Consider the following 19,333-nt stretch of genomic DNA (forward strand, 5'->3'; position numbering starts at 1 on the left):
AATTAAAAAAAATTAATAGACGCTTTGCAGGAGCTGTGCATGGACGCCGCCATAACTGACCTTCAGTTTTTTGTTTCCTCTTGTTTCGTTTATTTCACTTTATCATTACCATGGCAGGTCAGGTTATTGCCATATTAGACTCAACTATGTCCTTTTCTAAAACATTGGTCTTTGTAGAGGATCGTCAACTATCGTTTCAGTTGCTCGGCACCTCGGTAAGACAAGAGAAGGTCAGCAATGGCCGCTCTAATTTGGCGCGTGTGTAAAGCGTCTATAAATTCCAGCCCACACTCTAAGAAAAAGGGGTGTATAAGGGTACTCCCCTGAGGGGAGTTAGACCGTGTCCCATATGTGACTCCCCTGGGGTGTATATAGAATCCCCCCAGGCTGGGGAGTTCAAGTGCTCCCCAAATATAGGGGATCACTTAGCACCCTCCTCAAAGTCCACGGGCTTCAACAGACACCCCTTGTTTCGGGTGCTGTTTGGCGCCCTTTGTTCCATTTAGGTACTTATGTTACACCCCTAATTGGAGGGATTATTTGAAACCACTTACAATTCTCAGGGAGTTAACAGATCCCTTCTAAATATGGTGCTTTTTAATGCCATTTGTTACACCCTGGTACTTATGTGACACCCGTAACTTCAGGTATTATTTAGCACCGCTTACAACTCCCAGGGAATCACCTGGTCCCTCGTAAATTGGGTGGTTTTTGCCGGCCTTTTTTACACTTAGGGACTCTCGTGATCGCCATAATTGCGAGTGCTGTCGGACACCATGCACAACCCGCGAGGGTTCCCGCGACTCCCCAATTTCGGTGTCGCTTTTGTACACTATGGGACTGGCGGAGCTCCAAGTCGTGCAATGGCCCTTTTTCACACCTTGGGACTCTTACTGGCTTGTTCAGGGGTGCTGGAGAGGCGATTCCTAAAGTCACCTTTCATACGAGAAAGTTCTGAATTATCTGCGCGAAAAGTTCCTGAAACAGGCACTTCGAGGAGATTTCAGATAGAGGAGATTAATACTCACTGACAATGTGCCGGCATCCAAATTTAACAAGAAACTTCTAGACGCGAACAATCCAGACATATAAAAAGAAGTCATGCCAGTCATGTCAGACAAAATGTCATGTCAACCAGGTTTTATTGTGTAAAGGAATACTTAAAAAAAGTCAAAAACATACATAAACAGTAAGTATTAAATGCTTCTCTCTAAAAAAAAATCCCGTGTGTCTACTTTCCCGCAACACAATCGAAGAGCCCATCACCGCAACTTGCGGAGGCAACTCAGCGAATGACGATGCCGAAACACATGTTGAGACTAAAAAAGGCAATCTGATTTGTGACATTAAGCAATGCAAGCGAGACGTTTTGCATTGCTTAATGTCACAACTCAGACTGCGTTTTTTGGTCTAAACATATGTTTTGGCATTGTCATTCGCTGGGCTGCCTCCTTAAGTTGTGGTGACTGGCCCTCCGAGGTGTTGTGCGGGAATGCACACGGACCGGTTTTTTTTTTTTTAGAGCGTTAGAGCCTTCCAAGGAGCTTCACACCAACCATTCCCAGCGGCGTTTCTTTGACGCCAATAGCACGCTCAAAGAGAGCTAAGGTCGACTTGATCCCCGTGGCGTACTGGATGTCAAACGCCCAGTACATGGCGATCATGAGGCTGACTCCGTGAATCACGTCGCCGACGTCCACCCAGAGCTCTTCCGCCTCGACTCGGACAGCAGCAGAGGTGAAGGCGTCCTCTCCCGAGAACAGAACCGTGGGATAGGAGTACCTTTCTCCTGGAACCTATAATGAAATAAAATAACACATTTGAAGAAAAGTAAGTAAATATTAACAATGATAATATGTTCTAATATTTTTATTTAGATAAAATGATCAAGGCTCGCCGGCTTACGTATGCTGTGTGAGTGCAAAACTTCTCTTTTAATGCTATGTAAGTAATTCTGATAAAATTGTTTGCTGCTATTATCTTCGCATACACTTTTGAGGCCTTTCTCCATATGGTCACAGATCACAAGATAAAGTTAACAGGTAGTGTTTAAATTATTTTAACATGAAAGTGACCTTCATGACCCTAGTAGAAGCGGGCAAATATTTAGGTTATGCATATAATTCGACTATAACTTTAATTTGTTTTGACAAAATTACTGCAATGCTAATTAAAAAATGCCGCACACGATTTGGTCATGTACAAAATTGGAAAATTGAAGCAGTTTAACTTTGTGGTTCGTCAGGGCTAATGGTGAACCTTACTATAACAATGCATTCGTGTTTATTTCCCCGCCGGACACGCGCAGGAAAAGGACATTTTTTTCTGCGCAGATCGCGTTTTCGATTTAAGCAGTGTTATAGGCTGCGTCATTTGCTTCGAGCGATCCGTAGATCACAGTGATTGACCCACCGCGTATTCCCTGAGGTCCTATACATGCGTCTCGCTGTAATTTTGTGATGGGTAGGTTTCTTTGATCGGTTGATATAACTGCTTTTTAAGATCGTGCTAGAGAAAAAAAAATGTTATAAACACTAACAACAATAAACTGCAATGAGTTAAATTCCTTATGTTACAATCTCTGTTAATTCCATCTTGTCGTTTATTTATTATTTAAATACCGATAAATATTTAAAAGGCCACTGAGTTTTTGGAGCGCATTCTGCGGCATTCTGTAAGGAAGTGTTGAGAGAACAGGTAGGTTTGCATAGAAGTATATATGTGCTACCCGACACAAAGCGACAGCGTGTGTAAAAGCACCACATCTTGCACCACGTGGACTGAAAGTTCGTGCTGCAGAAGCCCCACTCCTTTCCATTTCGATGTGGTCGTGCATTGTACCGGCGTGCGCTCGTGTAATCACTAATGAGGGATAACGTTAAAGATTCCAGGCTACGGGTTGTACTATAGTCGCTAAGTTTATTATCCACAGCGGAGACTCAAGACGTTTATCGGGGCTGACTGACTTCCCCTTGTATAAACAAACGCACATTTAAGCAACTCGCGAGTTTTTGAATTGCGAAGAAAATGAGCTAGCAATCTTTTAAAGACGTGTTTTGCTTTATTAATTTGCTTCTGGACATCCCTGCCAGAGGTGTAATATCATGGTTCATCTTTCTGACCACGCGTCGTTTTATCGTACGTTTATTGTGACGTACACCAACTTTTGTTGGTGTACGTCACAATAAATGATAACGAGAATTTAAAACGCTATTTCCTACGAGATGGTTTTGTTTGTTTTTTTATCTGAAAGTTAGTCCAGCAATCATCTGTTTTGAATAGAAGTTGACAGGTACTTTCTCGAAAATATTTCGATTTTTTTAAAGCTGTAAAATAAAACTTGAAATGAATAGAAGTAATACTTACTAGCTTCTTCAGAAAGGAGTCGCTCTGCTCCCGAACAAGCCGCGGGAAAAGAGAGAGCGCTGCAACGGCTAGAAAGTCTGAAAGCAAAATTGGGTACATGACATTCAATTTAGTGATGCTCTGCCATTCCAAAGTGGTAAAATGGTATCCTTAGAGTCGGGACTAAGCCTGAAGGACTTGAAATCCGACGTTGTACTTCTTAAGAATGTTTTTAGGGTCGTCGACAAGGTGAGGACGGCAAGGTGTCCTTTTCAAATGGTCAGCCTCCAGCGCGCTCTCGCTGAATTCTGCCGTGCATTGGCTGCGCGTAAACTCTTAAATAAAAAAAATAAATAAAAAAACAGCGGGAAATACAATTAAAAGTGTTCATTCTTAATACAGTGAAGGTCGCTTGAATATAATAAGGTGGGTGACAATAGGGATAAACATACGTAAAAGAGATTTTAAATGTAAACTGAAGAGCTTCTGTATTTGAGGAAAAGTCACTAAAATCGTCTTCATTTGGCCTAAGAAATCATGAATATCGAAATTGTATTTCAATTTAGTAGATGAAAGCTAAAAAAAATCATGTTCAAAATGCCGCTGAGGTCCCACCTTTTCGGTGCGTGCACCGTCATATCAGGAGTTTTCGGAATGTCCGCCCTCGCGCATCTTCAGCGACTATCAAAGCTATGCAGTCCACTTTTGCTGTTTTCAAAACGGTTAGACAAAGACGGCACGACGAATGCGAGTGTGGGGGAATATACTTGCAAGACTGCAATTGCACGCGCTTCACACTTAAGCGACACGCGCTTGAAGGCCGAAATATCCTTGTATGACGTAACGACTGGTCGGAGGATTTTCGTGTTGTCTGTCATTCAGGCACATCTTCAAAGAAACTAAATGTGATATTCAGACCCACGAGATAGAAAAAACGACATAAATCACTTCTAACTAGAGTTTTTTTTTTTTTTTACAATCATTTCAACTTTTTTTAGCAATATAGCCTTGGACACGCCCCTTCTAAAATTACTATAAATACACCAACGGGGGGAGTTTGGCAATTTGGACGACCGTTTAGTTCAGGGGAACTTCTCCAACTCTTTCCCTTAACTAGCAGAGCGAACATTGGAGAGGAGGTTGCCTCCTCTCCAGCGCTCGCTTTGCTAACGTGAAAAGAGGTGGGAGGAGCAGGGTTGGGCAGTATCGCGATACAAATGTATCGCGATAGTATTTCAGGAATACATTTCGTATCTGTATTTCTGTATCGCAATACATTTTTTTCGCCAGTATCTGTATTTCTGTATCGAAATACATTTTGAATGTTCCTTTGTATCGCGATACAATCAGGGTGAAATGTATTTCGTTACATTTTTTGAGAAATACTCAACCCCCCCCCCTCCCCCCCAAAAAAAATAAAATAAAAAAACCCGAACGCCTTTTTTCTTATTTTTTGAGGGCACCAGGGCCAACGAGATGCTGGGGCATTGTTACCATGCTGACCAAGGTTCCTTCCGATTTTCTAAACTATTTTTCTATGCGTCCTCTTCTCTCTTCTGAGAACTGTTGCGCAGTCAGGGACTCGAACTAGGTGGCGTGCCAGGAGTAGAGTCCGAGCATCTTGTGCCACAGGTCATTAGGTAGGGTTTTTTTAGTCATTGTTTGCGGGCATCCAAAGCCCGCTGCTTACCGTCTCTTTTGCCTTAACGTACTCAGTACACCCATGCGGCAAAGTTGATTAACAGTTCGTTGCAGCACGAGCCTGGTGGTGGCTGACTTAAAATTGTAGGATATCTCGCGCAGTGAAGTTCAACAGATATTTGAATGCGTCCGCGGCTGCGCCCGTAATATTGCACGGCTCAAGGGTACGTCATCAGCCGACGTTAAAGTGGCCCGCTGCTGTGGTGATCCGAAACCCAGAAAGGAGGTCAGACGTGGCCTCGCTGTGCCGACCCATACTTTGTACACCTGCGACTCGTCTCGAGCACGCTGTTTCTCGGAGAGCTCGCACCTCTGCCGGCAATATCAGGTCGCAATCCACGACGTCTTATTTGGAGTATGCATGGCCGACCATGCGTCGGTGGCGCAGGGTCAGCAGGAAGCACCTTCACAACAGGGATGCCACCGTATCGTTTTTTCAACCGTAACAGAAGATAAGACATGTGTTCCAGTATGCTTCAGGTGGTCCACTATTCTCGAAAATCCTGCACAACCTTCAACGAGGTAAACTACAACGAAATTACATATTGTACTTTCATACAGCAGCGCGTTAAATTTCATCTTCAAGACCATACCTACAGATAAAGAATACCAGTTCATTCCACCGTGACGTCATGTGATAAATGTTGACAGGGGCGTCCTTATTTGACAAGGGCGTGGTGGCGTTTTGATGGGATTTAGGATGAAAGAGAATTTATTTAGAGGTCGAAGCCTTTTCGCATCCCTCGTCAGACAGACAGGATGTCAGGGAAGGGACCACGGTCAGTCCTTAATGGAACGTTTTTCTGAGCCCATTGAAGACTCCTCGCCGTCCGAAATCACTACCTTCAAGGCAAAGTGCCAAGCCTACGGGAAAGTAATTTCAGGATCAAAAATTTCCACTTCCAACTCCAAGCTTCATTTAATTTCGTCTCAAATAAATTGGAAAAATGTATTGCAGTATCAGTATTTCTGTATTTGTATTTCTGCCTTCCCTAAAATGTATTCCTGTATTTGTATTTCCAAATACTTTTTGCCTATATTTAAAATGTATTTCCGATACGTATCGCGATACACATTTACAGATATATTTCAGTATCAGTATTTTAGGTACTATTTTAAAGTATCCCAGTATTTGTATTTCCAAATACATTTTCGAGTATTTCTGCCCAACCCTGGGGAGGAGTTTCTCCTGAACTCTTAACCTGTCACTGACTATCGTTCAAACTGAATAAAACTTTGTTGGTAACAGGACGCTAACAATTTAGTCAGTGTTATACTTTTTGCACGGGCTCAAAAACTGTATCTAAATTGACAGTGATTGAAGAATGGAAACTTCATACTATACTCCGTTTCATTTTATGTCCGGCCGCAGCGGACGCTACGGCCGGACAGCCAATCCGGCTCTGTGAACCTAGCCCATGACACGGTCTCCGCACATCTTTCTCTGCGCCTCCTCTCCGTAATCGCGTGGCACTCACACGGCTTTGGTTGGGATTCGATGGCTCGTAGCATCCCTTCCGGTCGGACATAAGATAAAGCGGAGTATAGAGATACATTGCCAGTACTAAACTATTTTAAAAATTGTTCTTCCCCAACACAATGTAACATTGGAATTGCTTGCCGACATTACTTGTTGAAATCATAACTGTGGATACATTTCAGCTTCTTGTTTTATCATAACTGATGTAACCCCTCCTGCCTGGGCAGCGCGGCTGCCTGCAGTATCTTAAATAAATTACGAATATCCTACAAGCATTATTAAGTTAATTAGTTGTCAAAAGTTTCTAAAAGAAAAAGAAATTCCGGATGGTGTGGCTTACGGTCTTTCTCCTCTGCGGTTTCCCGCTCCGCAAGTTTCATCAACCGCGTGGAGTCTTTCCGTGTGCTCATCCTCTCCATGAGCAGCTTGAGGATCTTCTCTGACTTCTGATGTAAAAATGCCGTGAGGCCTTCGTAGGCTCTCTTGTCACTCCGCCGCTCGAATTCGTTGAGGATCTGTGGAAGCAAAAATGTCTGTATAAAATTAATATTGTTCTTATAAATCATGATTATAGCTTCGAAGAAGCGCAAAAGGTTGAATATAGCACAAGTTGAGCATATAAAAAATACCACCTCTAGTAGATATCAATACCAACCTCTTCGTATTTCCTCAATGCCGGGAAGCGTTCAACTATTGCAGACACTTCTTTTCCACCTGTCATCCAACATCTTCTCGCTTCAAATGTCCTGTCCATTGCATCTCGAACTTTTCCATTGTCCCAGAGAGTTTTCCTGGTTTCCGTTACCATGAAAGCAATGTGGCCATTCACGGATATTTCATCTTCGCGCACCCCAAAGTATGACTTTTTTACCTGAAAAATAAGTGTGCATTACTTTCAATACAAAATGCAGTGACGTATAGGTGGCTTTAGCAAATCTGACGTTGTAAAGCGAGCCGAAAAAATCGGCGCCTGCACGTAGAAAGCTCTAACAGCGAATGTGCATTAGCTGGAGGCACCAATTACGGAAAGTGTGTGTTCCAAAGGAAACATGTTTATCCGGAGAGCAAGTCGTCTGCTTCTTGCGTAGGAGTTGCGGTGACTTCAGAAAGACGTGGAGCTCTGGATTGGCTCTGACTGAAAAATAGGGGGTACACCTCAAAGCAAGCTGCCTTGATGTCTACCCACTATCCTTCAATCAGTGCCAATAAAAGCTCGGCGTTCTGACGACACCACAACCCCTGCAAAAGAAGCAGACAAACTTGAGCTCCGTATAGCTTATGACGGACGTCCCCAACGCGACGAGAATTAATTTTGGTCACATGAAACTTTTCTCATTCATACAGAGACATTCGGTATACGCTGCTCATTGCAACGTTCCTATGGCCATGGTAGGTTTTGAAATGTGAATTTTTATGAAAGCAGTGTAGCTCTATAATTGCACTTATACTCACAGGTCTACCGGCGGTGGGTGGGGCTGCTCGCAGTGGCTGGCTGGTGCTTTGTGTTTCTGATTCGCTCCTTTCAAGCGCCTTGCTCTCTTTCTGTTGACGGGCCTGTTCCCTCGCCCTGTCGACCTCAGGGTCCCCACTCATCATCTTTCTTCTAATGTTCTTCCCCCGGTAGCGGAGACTCGCCCGCCAGGTATTCTGCACAGTAATGTTTTCGCTGTTACAACGCAACGTTATTCGTTCTTAACCACGAAATAAAAATTAGTCTCATTCACAAGAGCAATAACTTTTTTTTTAATTCCCTCCCACTCATTTATAACGACCATCGCAAAGCATAACCACTCCTTAGGTGTATGTAAATTAATCTGTACACTAGTCAAGCGTGGCTGATTATTTTGCAAGCCACTACCATTACGTGAGTATTTCTATTGATAAGGTCGGGTAGAGTGCTCGGGCTCAGGTTAAGTCAAGAGTTGAACTCACGTAGCCAGTCACAGACGCATCTTTCAGTCCCTTGTATCTTTGGACAAGCGCTCGAGCCGCTTCTGTGTAAAGATTATTTGGGTACCTGCAACAAATTGATAAGTTGTTAAACTTAAAGAATGTCAAGATTTTAAAGAAGCAAATGACACTATAGCTGTGGCTCTGCATTTTAGTGCACATCTAGAGAGTATCTGTGGATAATATGGTTGCTGGTCGGGACTTATCTAAGAAACCTCTATTGGCAGAACAATTACCGAATAAAACTTGCATTGTGCTTTTAACAAAATTACTAACCACATCTACTAGATGAGGATTCTACCAAACAGATCAAACTTCCAACAGAAGCAACGGTTTTGGTATGTATAACATTCGTCTTTTCAAAGCGTCCCAAATGTTATTGCGGGTAAAATAGCATTAAAATAATAAGACTACAAAAAAATTTTAAAAATAAAACTTCAATCTAAATTTAGTAGGACAGCGGAAAATGGTAAAAATAAACTCTAAAAAGGGCCAATTTATTTTACGCTAATTATTTAATAAATTTTAAAACCTACTTAAAATAAAAAAAGGAAACAGAGCAAAAGACAAAACAATAAAAACGTGAGCATGCTAGAACATTTGACTGATTTCATTCAATGCTTTCAATGCTCACATCAAGTGCTGATCCGCTTAACTAAACATAAGTAGGGACTTGAGCAAAACGTTAGCTTGTTCCGCTTACCGCACTACCGGACCCTTTGAAGCATGATTTTTTAAGCGCAAGGCCCGGCGATACTGCTGTGACCGCGGGGCGCCCGCTTAAAAGCATACTTCAAAGGCTTCGGTGGTGGGGTACTTGAAACACGTCTTCGGTGTGCTGAAGTCCACAAATTTCGAAGTTGCAATTAATTTGACCTATGAGCGTTTCCACATACAATTACAATTTTTTTTATTCTTGTTACAGATATCGCTCACATACCGGTTAGTAGATATGTTCACCGTCTTCTGAAGTCGAATGCACTTTCGCAACCGCTTTGGCAGCTTTCTTTATGTCCTTCCTGAGCCAATAGATTTTGTTGTGCGTCACATTTACACCTGGGCAACTATTGCCGCGGTGAAAGCGAATTATTGGAGAGAGCACGGCCCCTGACGGGAGACGTTCGGCGCCGTTTTATTCGTTCACCGTGACCACGATGTCGGCTATTGCCTCGGTGAAAGCGAATTATTGGAGAGAGCACGGCCCCTGACGGGAGACGTTCGGCGCTGTTTTATTCGTTCACCGTGACCACGATGTCGGCTATTGCCTCGGTGAAAGCGAATTATTGGAGAGAGCACGGCCCCTGACGGGAGACGTTCGGCGCCGTTTTATTCGTTCACCGTGACCACGATGTCGGCTATTGCCTCGGTGAAAGCGAATTATTGGAGAGAGCACGGCCCCTGACGGGAGACGTTCGGCGCTGTTTTATTCGTTCACCGTGACCACGATGTCGGCTATTGCCTCGGTGAAAGCGAATTATTGGAGAGAGCACGGCCCCTGACGGGAGACGTTCGGCGCTGCTTTATTCGTTCACCGTGACCACGATGTCGGCTATTGCCTCGGTGAAAGCGAATTATTGGAGAGAGCACGGCCCCTGACGGGAGACGTTCGGCGCCGTTTTATTCGTTCACCGTGACCACGATGTCGGCTATTGCCTCGGTGAAAGCGAATTATTGGAGAGAGCACGGCCCCTGACGGGAGACGTTCGGCGCTGTTTTATTCGTTCACCGTGACCACGATGTCGGCTATTGCCTCGGTGAAAGCGAATTATTGGAGAGAGCACAGCCCCTGACGGGAGACGTTCGGCGCTGTTTTATTCGTTCACCGTGACCACGATGTCGGCTATTGCCTCGGTGAAAGCGAATTATTGGAGAGAGCACGGCCCCTGACGGGAGACGTTCGGCGCCGTTTTATTCGTTCACCGTGACCACGATGTCGGCTATTGCCTCGGTGAAAGCGAATTATTGGAGAGAGCACGGCCCGTGACGGGAGACGTTCGGCGCCGTTTTATTCGTTCACCGTGACCACGATGTCGGCTATTGCCTCGGTGAAAGCGAATTATTGGAGAGAGCACGGCCCCTGACGGGAGACGTTCGGCGCCGTTTTATTCGTTCACCGTGACCACGATGTCGGCTATTGCCTCGGTGAAAGCGAATTATTGGAGAGAGCACGGCCCCTGACGGGAGACGTTCGGCGCCGTTTTATTCGTTCACCGTGACCACGATGTCGGCTATTGCCTCGGTGAAAGCGAATTATCGGAGAGAGCACGGCCCCTGACGGGAGACGTTCGGCGCCGTTTTATTCGTTCACCGTGACCACGATGTCGGCTATTGCCTCGGTGAAAGCAAAGTATTGGAGAGAGCACGGCCCCTGACGGGAGACGTTCGGCGCCGTTTTATTCGTTCACCGTGACCACGATGTCGGCTATTGCCTCGGTGAAAGCGAATTATTGGAGAGAGCACGGCCCCTGACGGGAGACGTTCGGCGCCGTTTTATTCGTTCACCGTGACCACGATGTCGGCTATTGCCTCGGTGAAAGCGAATTATTGGAGAGAGCACGGCCCCTGACGGGAGACGTTCGGCGCCGTTTTATTCGTTCACCGTGACCACGATGTCGGCTATTGCCGCGGTGAAAGCGAATTATTGGAGAGAGCACGGCCCCTGACGGGAGACGTTCGGCGCCGTTTTATTCGTTCACCGTGACGACGATGTCGGCTATTGCCGCGGTGAAAGCGAATTATTGGAGAGAGCACGGCCCCTGACGGGAGACGTTCGGCGCCGTTTTATTCGTTCACCGTGACCACGATGTCGGCTATTGCCGCGGTGAAAGCGAATTATTGGAGAGAGCACGGCCCCTGACGGGAGACGTTCGGCGCCGTTTTATTCGTTCACCGTGACCACGATGTCGGCTATTGCCGCGGTGAAAGCGAATTATTGGAGAGAGCACGGCCCCTGACGGGAGACGTTCGGCGCTGTTTTATTCGTTCACCGTGACCACGATGTCGGCTATTGCCTCGGTGAAAGCGAATTATTGGAGAGAGCACGGCCCCTGACGGGAGACGTTCGGGGCCGTTTTATTCGTTCACCGTGATCACGATGTCGGCTATTGCCGCGGTGAAAGCGAATTATTGGAGAGAGCACGGCCCCTGACGGGAGACGTTCGGAGCTGTTTTATTCGTTCACCGTGACCACGATGTCGGCTATTGCCGCGGTGAAAGCGAATTATTGGAGAGAGCACGGCCCCTGACGGGAGACGTTCGGCGCCGTTTCATTCGTTCACCGTGACCACGATGTCGGCTATTGCCGCGGTGAAAGCGAATTATTGGAGAGAGCACGGCCCCTGACGGGAGACGTTCGGCGCTGTTTTATTCGTTCACCGTGACCACGATGTCGGCTATTGCCGCGGTGAAAGCGAATTATTGGAGAGAGCACGGCCCCTGACGGGAGACGTTCGGCGCCGTTTTATTCGTTCACCGTGACCACGATGTCGGCTATTGCCGCGGTGAAAGCGAATTATTGGAGAGAGCACGGCCCCTGACGGGAGACGTTCGGCGCTGTTTTATTCGTTCACCGTGACCACGATGTCGGCTATTGCCTCGGTGAAAGCGAATTATTGGAGAGAGCACGGCCCCTGACGGGAGACGTTCGGCGCCGTTTTATTCGTTCACCGTGACCACGATGTCGGCTATTGCCTCGGTGAAAGCGAATTATTGGAGAGAGCACGGCCCCTGACGGGAGACGTTCGGCGCTGTTTTATTCGTTCACCGTGACCACGATGTCGGCTATTGCCTCGGTGAAAGCGAATTATTGGAGAGAGCACGGCCCCTGACGGGAGACGTTCGGCGCCGTTTTATTCGTTCACCGTGACCACGATGTCGGCTATTGCCTCGGTGAAAGCGAATTATTGGAGAGAGCACGGCCCCTGACGGGAGACGTTCGGCGCCGTTTTATTCGTTCACCGTGACCACGATGTCGGCTATTGCCGCGGTGAAAGCGAATTATTGCAGAGAGCACGGCCCCTGTCGGGAGACGTTCGGCGCCGTTTTATTCGTTCACCGTGACCACAATGTCGGCTATTGCCGCGGTGAAAGCGAATTATTGGAGAGAGCACGGCCCCTGACGGGAGACGTTCGGCGCCGTTTTATTCGTTCACCGTGACCACGATGTCGGCTATTGCCTCGGTGAAAGCGAATTATTGGAGAGAGCACGGCCCCTGACGGGAGACGTTCGGCGCCGTTTTATTCGTTCACCGTGACCACGATGTCGGCTATTGCCTCGGTGAAAGCGAATTATTGGAGAGAGAACGGCCCCTGACGGGAGACGTTCGGCGCTGTTTTATTCGTTCACCGTGACCACGATGTCGGCTATTGCCGCGGTGAAAGCGAATTATTGGAGAGAGCACGGCCCCTGACGGGAGACGTTCGGCGCCGTTTTAATCGTTCACCGTGACCACGATGTCGGCTATTGCCTCGGTGAAAGCGAATTATTGGAGAGAGCACGGCCCCTGACGGGAGACGTTCGGCGCCGTTTTATTCGTTCACCGTGACCACGATGTCGGCTATTGCCTCGGTGAAAGCGAATTATTGGAGAGAGCACGGCCCCTGACGGGAGACGTTCGGCGCCGTTTTATTCGTTCACCGTGACCACGATGTCGGCTATTGCCGCGGTGAAAGCGAATTATTGGAGAGAGCACGGCCCCTGACGGGAGACGTTCGGCGCCGTTTTATTCGTTCACCGTGACCACGATGTCGGCTATTGCCTCGGTGAAAGCGAATTATTGGAGAGAGCACGGCCCCTGACGGGAGACGTTCGGCGCCGTTTTATTCGTTCACCGTGACCACGATGTCGGCTATTGCCTCGGTGAAAGCGAATTATTGGAGAGAGCACGGCCCCTGACGGGAGACGTTCGGCGCCGTTTTATTCGTTCACCGTGACCACGATGTCGGCTATTGCCGCGGTGAAAGCGAATTATTGGAGAGAGCACGGCCCCTGACGGGAGACGTTCGGCGCCGTTTTATTCGTTCACCGTGACCACAATGTCGGCTATTGCCGCGGTGAAAGCGAATTATTGGAGAGAGCACGGCCCCTGACGGGAGACGTTCGGCGCCGTTTTATTCGTTCACCGTGACCACGATGTCGGCTATTGCCTCGGTGAAAGCGAATTATTGGAGAGAGCACGGCCCCTGACGGGAGACGTTCGGCGCCGTTTTATTCGTTCACCGTGACCACGATGTCGGCTATTGCCTCGGTGAAAGCGAATTATTGGAGAGAGCACGGCCCCTGACGGGAGACGTTCGGCGCTGTTTTATTCGTTCACCGTGACCACGATGTCGGCTATTGCCGCGGTGAAAGCGAATTATTGGAGAGAGCACGGCCCCTGACGTGAGACGTTCGGCGCCGTTTTAATCGTTCACCGTGACCACGATGTCGGCTATTGCCTCGGTGAAAGCGAATTATTGGAGAGAGCACGGCCCCTGACGGGAGACGTTCGGCGCCGTTTTATTCGTTCACCGTGACCACGATGTCGGCTATTGCCTCGGTGAAAGCGAATTATTGGAGAGAGCACGGCCCCTGACGGGAGACGTTCGGCGCCGTTTTATTCGTTCACCGTGACCACGATGTCGGCTATTGCCGCGGTGAAAGCGAATTATTGGAGAGAGCACGGCCCCTGACGGGAGACGTTCGGCGCCGTTTTATTCGTTCACCGTGACCACGATGTCGGCTATTGCCTCGGTGAAAGCGAATTATTGGAGAGAGCACGGCCCCTGACGGGAGACGTTCGGCGCCGTTTTATTCGTTCACCGTGACCACGATGTCGGCTATTGCCGCGGTGAAAGCGAATTATTGGAGAGAGCACGGCCCCTGACGGGAGACGTTCGGCGCTGCTTTATTCGTTCACCGTGACCACGATGTCGGCTATTGCCTCGGTGAAAGCGAATTATTGGAGAGAGCATGGGCCCTGACGGGAGACGTTCGGCGCCGTTTTATTCGTTTACCGTGACCACGATGTCGGCTATTGCCGCGGTGAAAGCGAATTATTGGAGAGAGCACGGCCCCTGACGGGAGACGTTCGGCGCTGTTTTATTCGTTCACCGTGACCACGATGTCGGCTATTGCCTCGGTGAAAGCGAATTATTGGAGAGAGCACGGCCCCTGACGGGAGACGTTCGGCGCCGTTTTATTCGTTCACCGTGACCACGATGTCGGCTATGGCCTCGGTGAAAGCGAATTATTGGAGAGAGCACGGCCCCTGACGGGAGACGTTCGGCGCCGTTTTATTCGTTCACCGTGACCACGATGTCGGCTATTGCCTCGGTGAAAGCGAATTATTGGAGAGAGCACGGCCCCTGACGGGAGACGTTCGGCGCCGTTTTATTCGTTCACCGTGACCACGATGTCGGCTATTGCCTCGGTGAAAGCGAATTATTGGAGAGAGCACGGCCCCTGACGGGAGACGTTCGGCGCCGTTTTATTCGTTCACCGTGACCACGATGTCGGCTATTGCCTCGGTGAAAGCGAATTATTGGAGAGAGCACGGCCCCTGACGGGAGACGTTCGGCGCCGTTTTATTCGTTCACCGTGACCACGATGTCGGCTATTGCCGCGGTGAAAGCGAATTATTGGAGAGAGCACGGCCCCTGACGGGAGACGTTCGGCGCCGTTTTATTCGTTCACCGTGACCACGATGTCGGCTATTGCCTCGGTGAAAGCGAATTATTGGAGAGAGCACGGCCCCTGACGGGAGACGTTCGGCGCTGTTTTATTCGTTCACCGTGACCACGATGTCGGCTATTGCCTCGGTGAAAGTGAATTATTGGAGAGAGCAGGGCCCCTGACGGGAGACGTTCGGCGCCGTTTTATTCGTTCACCGTGACCACGATGTCGGCTATTGCCGCGGTGAAAGCGAATTATTGGAGAGAGCACGGCCCCTGACGGGAGACGTTCGGCGCCGTTTTATTCGTTCACCGTGACCACGATGTCGGCTATTGCCTCGGTGAAAGCGAATTATTGGAGAGAGCACGGCCCCTGACGGGAGACGTTCGGCGCTGTTTTATTCGTTCACCGTGACCACGATGTCGGCTATTGCCTCGGTGAAAGCGAATTATTGGAGAGAGCACGGCCCCTGACGGGAGACGTTCGGCGCCGTTTTATTCGTTCACCGTGACCACGATGTCGGCTATTGCCTCGGTGAAAGAGAATTATTGGAGAGAGCACGGCCCCTGACGGGAGACGTTCGGCGCCGTTTTATTCGTTCACCGTGACCACGATGTCGGCTATTGCCGCGGTGAAAGCGAATTATTGGAGAGAGCACGGCCCCTGACGGGAGACGTTCGGCGCCGTTTTATTCGTTCACCGTGACCACGATGTCGGCTATTGCCGCGGTGAAAGCGAATTATTGGAGAGAGCACGGCCCCTGACGGGAGACGTTCGGCGCCGTTTTATTCGTTCACCGTGACCACGATGTCGGCTATTGCCGCGGTGAAAGCGAATTATTGGAGAGAGCACGGCCCCTGACGGGAGACGTTCGGCGCCGTTTTATTCGTTCACCGTGACCACGATGTCGGCTATTGCCTCGGTGAAAGCGAATTATTGGAGAGAGCACGGCCCCTGACGGGAGACGTTCGGCGCCGTTTTATTCGTTCACCGTGACCACGATGTCGGCTATTGCCTCGGTGAAAGCGAATTATTGGAGAGAGCACGGCCCCTGACGGGAGACGTTCGGCGCCGTTTTATTTGTTCACCGTGACCACGATGTCGGCTATTGCCGCGGTGAAAGCGAATTATTGGAGAGAGCACGGCCCCTGACGGGAGACGTTCGGCGCCGTTTTATTCGTTCACCGTGACCACGATGTCGGCTATTGCCGCGGTGAAAGCGAATTATTGGAGAGAGCACGGCCCCTGACGGGAGACGTTCGGCGCCGTTTTATTCGTTCACCGTGACCACGATGGCGGCTATTGCCGCGGTGAAAGCGAATTATTGGAGAGAGCACGGCCCCTGACGGGAGACGTTCGGCGCCGTTTTATTCGTTCACCGTGAGCACGATGTCGGCTATTGCCGCGGTGAAAGCGAATTATTGGAGAGAGCACGGCCCCTGACGGGAGACGTTCGGCGTCGTTTTATTCGTTCACCGTGACCACGATGTCGGCTATTGCCGCGGTGAAAGCGAATTATTGGAGAGAGCATGGCCCCTGACGGGAGACGTTCGGCGCTGTTTTATTCGTTCACCGTGACCACGATGTCGGCTATTGCCGCGGTGAAAGCGAATTATTGGAGAGAGCACGGCCCCTGACGGGAGACGTTCGGCGCCGTTTTATTCGTTCACCGTGACCACGATGTCGGCTATTGCCGCGGTGAAAGCGAATTATTGGAGAGAGCACGGCCCCTGACGGGAGACGTTCGGCGCCGTTTTATTCGTTCACCGTGACCACGATGTCGGCTATTGCCGCGGTGAAAGCGAATTATTGGAGAGAGCACGGCCCCTGACGGGAGACGTTCGGCGCCGTTTTATTCGTTCACCGTGACCACGATGTCGGCTATTGCCGCGGTGAAAGCGAATTATTGGAGAGAGCACGGCCCCTGACGGGAGACGGTCGGCGCCGTTTTATTCGTTCACCGTGACCACGATGTCGGCTATTGCCTCGGTGAAAGCGAATTATTGGAGAGAGCACGGCCCCTGACGGGAGACGTTCGGCGCCGTTTTATTCGTTCACCGTGACCACGATGTCGGCTATTGCCGCGGTGAAAGCGAATTATTGGAGAGAGCACGGCCCCTGACGGGAGACGTTCGGCGCCGTTTTATTCGTTCACCGTGACCACGATGTCGGCTATTGCCGCGGTGAAAGCGAATTATTGGAGAGAGCACGGCCCCTGACGGGAGACGTTCGGCGCCGTTTTATTCGTTCACCGTGACCACGATGTCGGCTATTGCCTCGGTGAAAGCGAATTATTGGTGAGAGCACGGCCCCTGACGGGAGACGTTCGGCGCCGTTTTATTCGTTCACCGTGACCACGATGTCGGCTAGTGCCGCGGTGAAAGCGAATTATTGGAGAGAGCACGGCCCCTGACGGGAGACGTTCGGCGCCGTTTTATTCGTTCACCGTGACCACGATGTCGGCTATTGCCTCGGTGAAAACGAATTATTGGAGAGAGCACGGCCCCTGACGGGAGACGTTCGGCGCCGTTTTATTCGTTCACCGTGACCACGATGTCGGCTATTGCCGCGGTGAAAGCGAATTATTGGAGAGAGCACGGCCCCTGACGGGAGATGTTCGGCGCCGTTTTATTCGTTCACCGTGACCACGATGTCGGCTATTGCCGCGGTGAAAGCGAATTATTGGAGAGAGCACGGCCCCTGACGGAAGACGTTCGGCGCCGTTTTATTCGTTCACCGTGACCACGATGGCGGCTATTGCCTCGGTGAAAGCGAATTATTGGAGAGAGCACGGCCCCTGACGGGAGACGTTCGGCGCCGTTTTATTCGTTCACCGTGACCACGATGTCGGCTATTGCCGCGGTGAAAGCGAATTATTGGAGAGAGCACGGCCCCTGACGGGAGACGTTCGGCGCCGTTTTATTCGTTCACCGTGACCACGATGTCGGCTATTGCCGCGGTGAAAGCGAATTATTGGAGAGAGCACGGCCCCTGACGTGAGACGTTCGGCGCCGTTTTATTCGTTCACTGTGACCACGATGGCGGCTATTGCCTCGGTGAAAGCGAATTATTGGAGAGAGCACGGCCCCTGACGGGAGACGTTCGGCGCCGTTTTATTCGTTCACCGTGACCACGATGGCGGCTATTGCCTCGGTGAAAGCGAATTATTGGAGAGAGCACGGCCCCTGACGGGAGACGTTCGGCGCCGTTTTATTAGTTCACCGTGACCACGATGTCGGCTATTGCCGCGGTGAAAGCGAATTATTGGAGAGAGCACGGCCCCTGACGGGAGACGTTCGGCGCCGTTTTATTCGTTCACCGTGACCACGATGTCGGCTATTGCTTCGGTGAAAGCGAATTATTGGAGAGAGCACGGCCCCTGACGGGAGACGTTCGGCGCCGTTTTATTCGTTCACCGTGACCACGATGTCGGCTATTGCCTCGGTGAAAGCGAATTATTGGAGGGAGCACGGCCCCTGACGGGAGACGTTCGGCGCCGTTTTATTCGTTCACCGTGACCACGATGTCGGCTATTGCCGCGGTGAAAGCGAATTATTGGAGAGAGCACGGCCCCTGACGGGAGACGTTCGGCGCCGTTTTATTCGTTCACCGTGACCACGATGTCGGCTATTGCCGCGGTGAAAGCGAATTATTGGAGAGAGCACGGCCCCTGACGGGAGACGTTCGGCGCCGTTTTATTCGTTCACCGTGACCACGATGTCGGCTATTGCCTCGGTGAAAGCGAATTATTGGAGAGAGCACGGCCCCTGACGGGAGACGTTCGGCGCCGTTTTATTCGTTCACCGTGACCACGATGTCGGCTATTGCCTCGGTGAAAGCGAATTATTGGAGAGAGCACGGCCCCTGACGGGAGACGTTCGGCGCCGTTTTATTCGTTCACCGTGACCACGATGTCGGCTATTGCCTCGGTGAAAGCGAATTATTGGAGAGAGCACGGCCCCTGACGGGAGACGTTCGGCGCCGTTTTATTCGTTCACCGTGACCACGATGTCGGCTATTGCCTCGGTGAAAGCGAATTATTGGAGAGAGCACGGCCCCTGACGGGAGACGTTCGGCGCCGTTTTATTCGTTCACCGTGACCACGATGTTGGCTATTGCCTCGGTGAAAGCGAATTATTGGAGAGAGCACGGCCCCTGACGGGAGACGTTCGGCGCCGTTTTATTCGTTCACCGTGACCACGATG

The 19,333-nt window shown here is 49.9% G+C and overlaps 1 protein-coding gene across 1 annotated transcript; it reads right to left on the reverse strand.

The window, feature by feature from the left end:
- Positions 1–1,456: 1,456 nt before the first annotated feature.
- LOC115322641 lies at positions 1,457–8,757 on the reverse strand. The gene is made up of 7 exons (XM_029982983.2): positions 8,753–8,757; positions 8,459–8,543; positions 7,979–8,173; positions 7,182–7,397; positions 6,867–7,041; positions 3,367–3,443; positions 1,457–1,796 (listed from the first exon to the last, which is right to left on the reverse strand). Exons 1-7 carry the CDS (start codon positions 8,755–8,757, stop codon positions 1,527–1,529), a joined length of 1,023 nt encoding a protein of 340 aa, XP_029838843.2. The 3' UTR covers positions 1,457–1,526.
- Positions 8,758–19,333: the final 10,576 nt, after the last annotated feature.

This window comes from Ixodes scapularis, unplaced genomic scaffold (genome assembly GCF_016920785.2).
Source record: "Ixodes scapularis isolate PalLabHiFi unplaced genomic scaffold, ASM1692078v2 PGA_scaffold11__112_contigs__length_91849675, whole genome shotgun sequence".
Lineage (NCBI taxonomy): Eukaryota > Metazoa > Arthropoda > Arachnida > Ixodida > Ixodidae > Ixodes > Ixodes scapularis.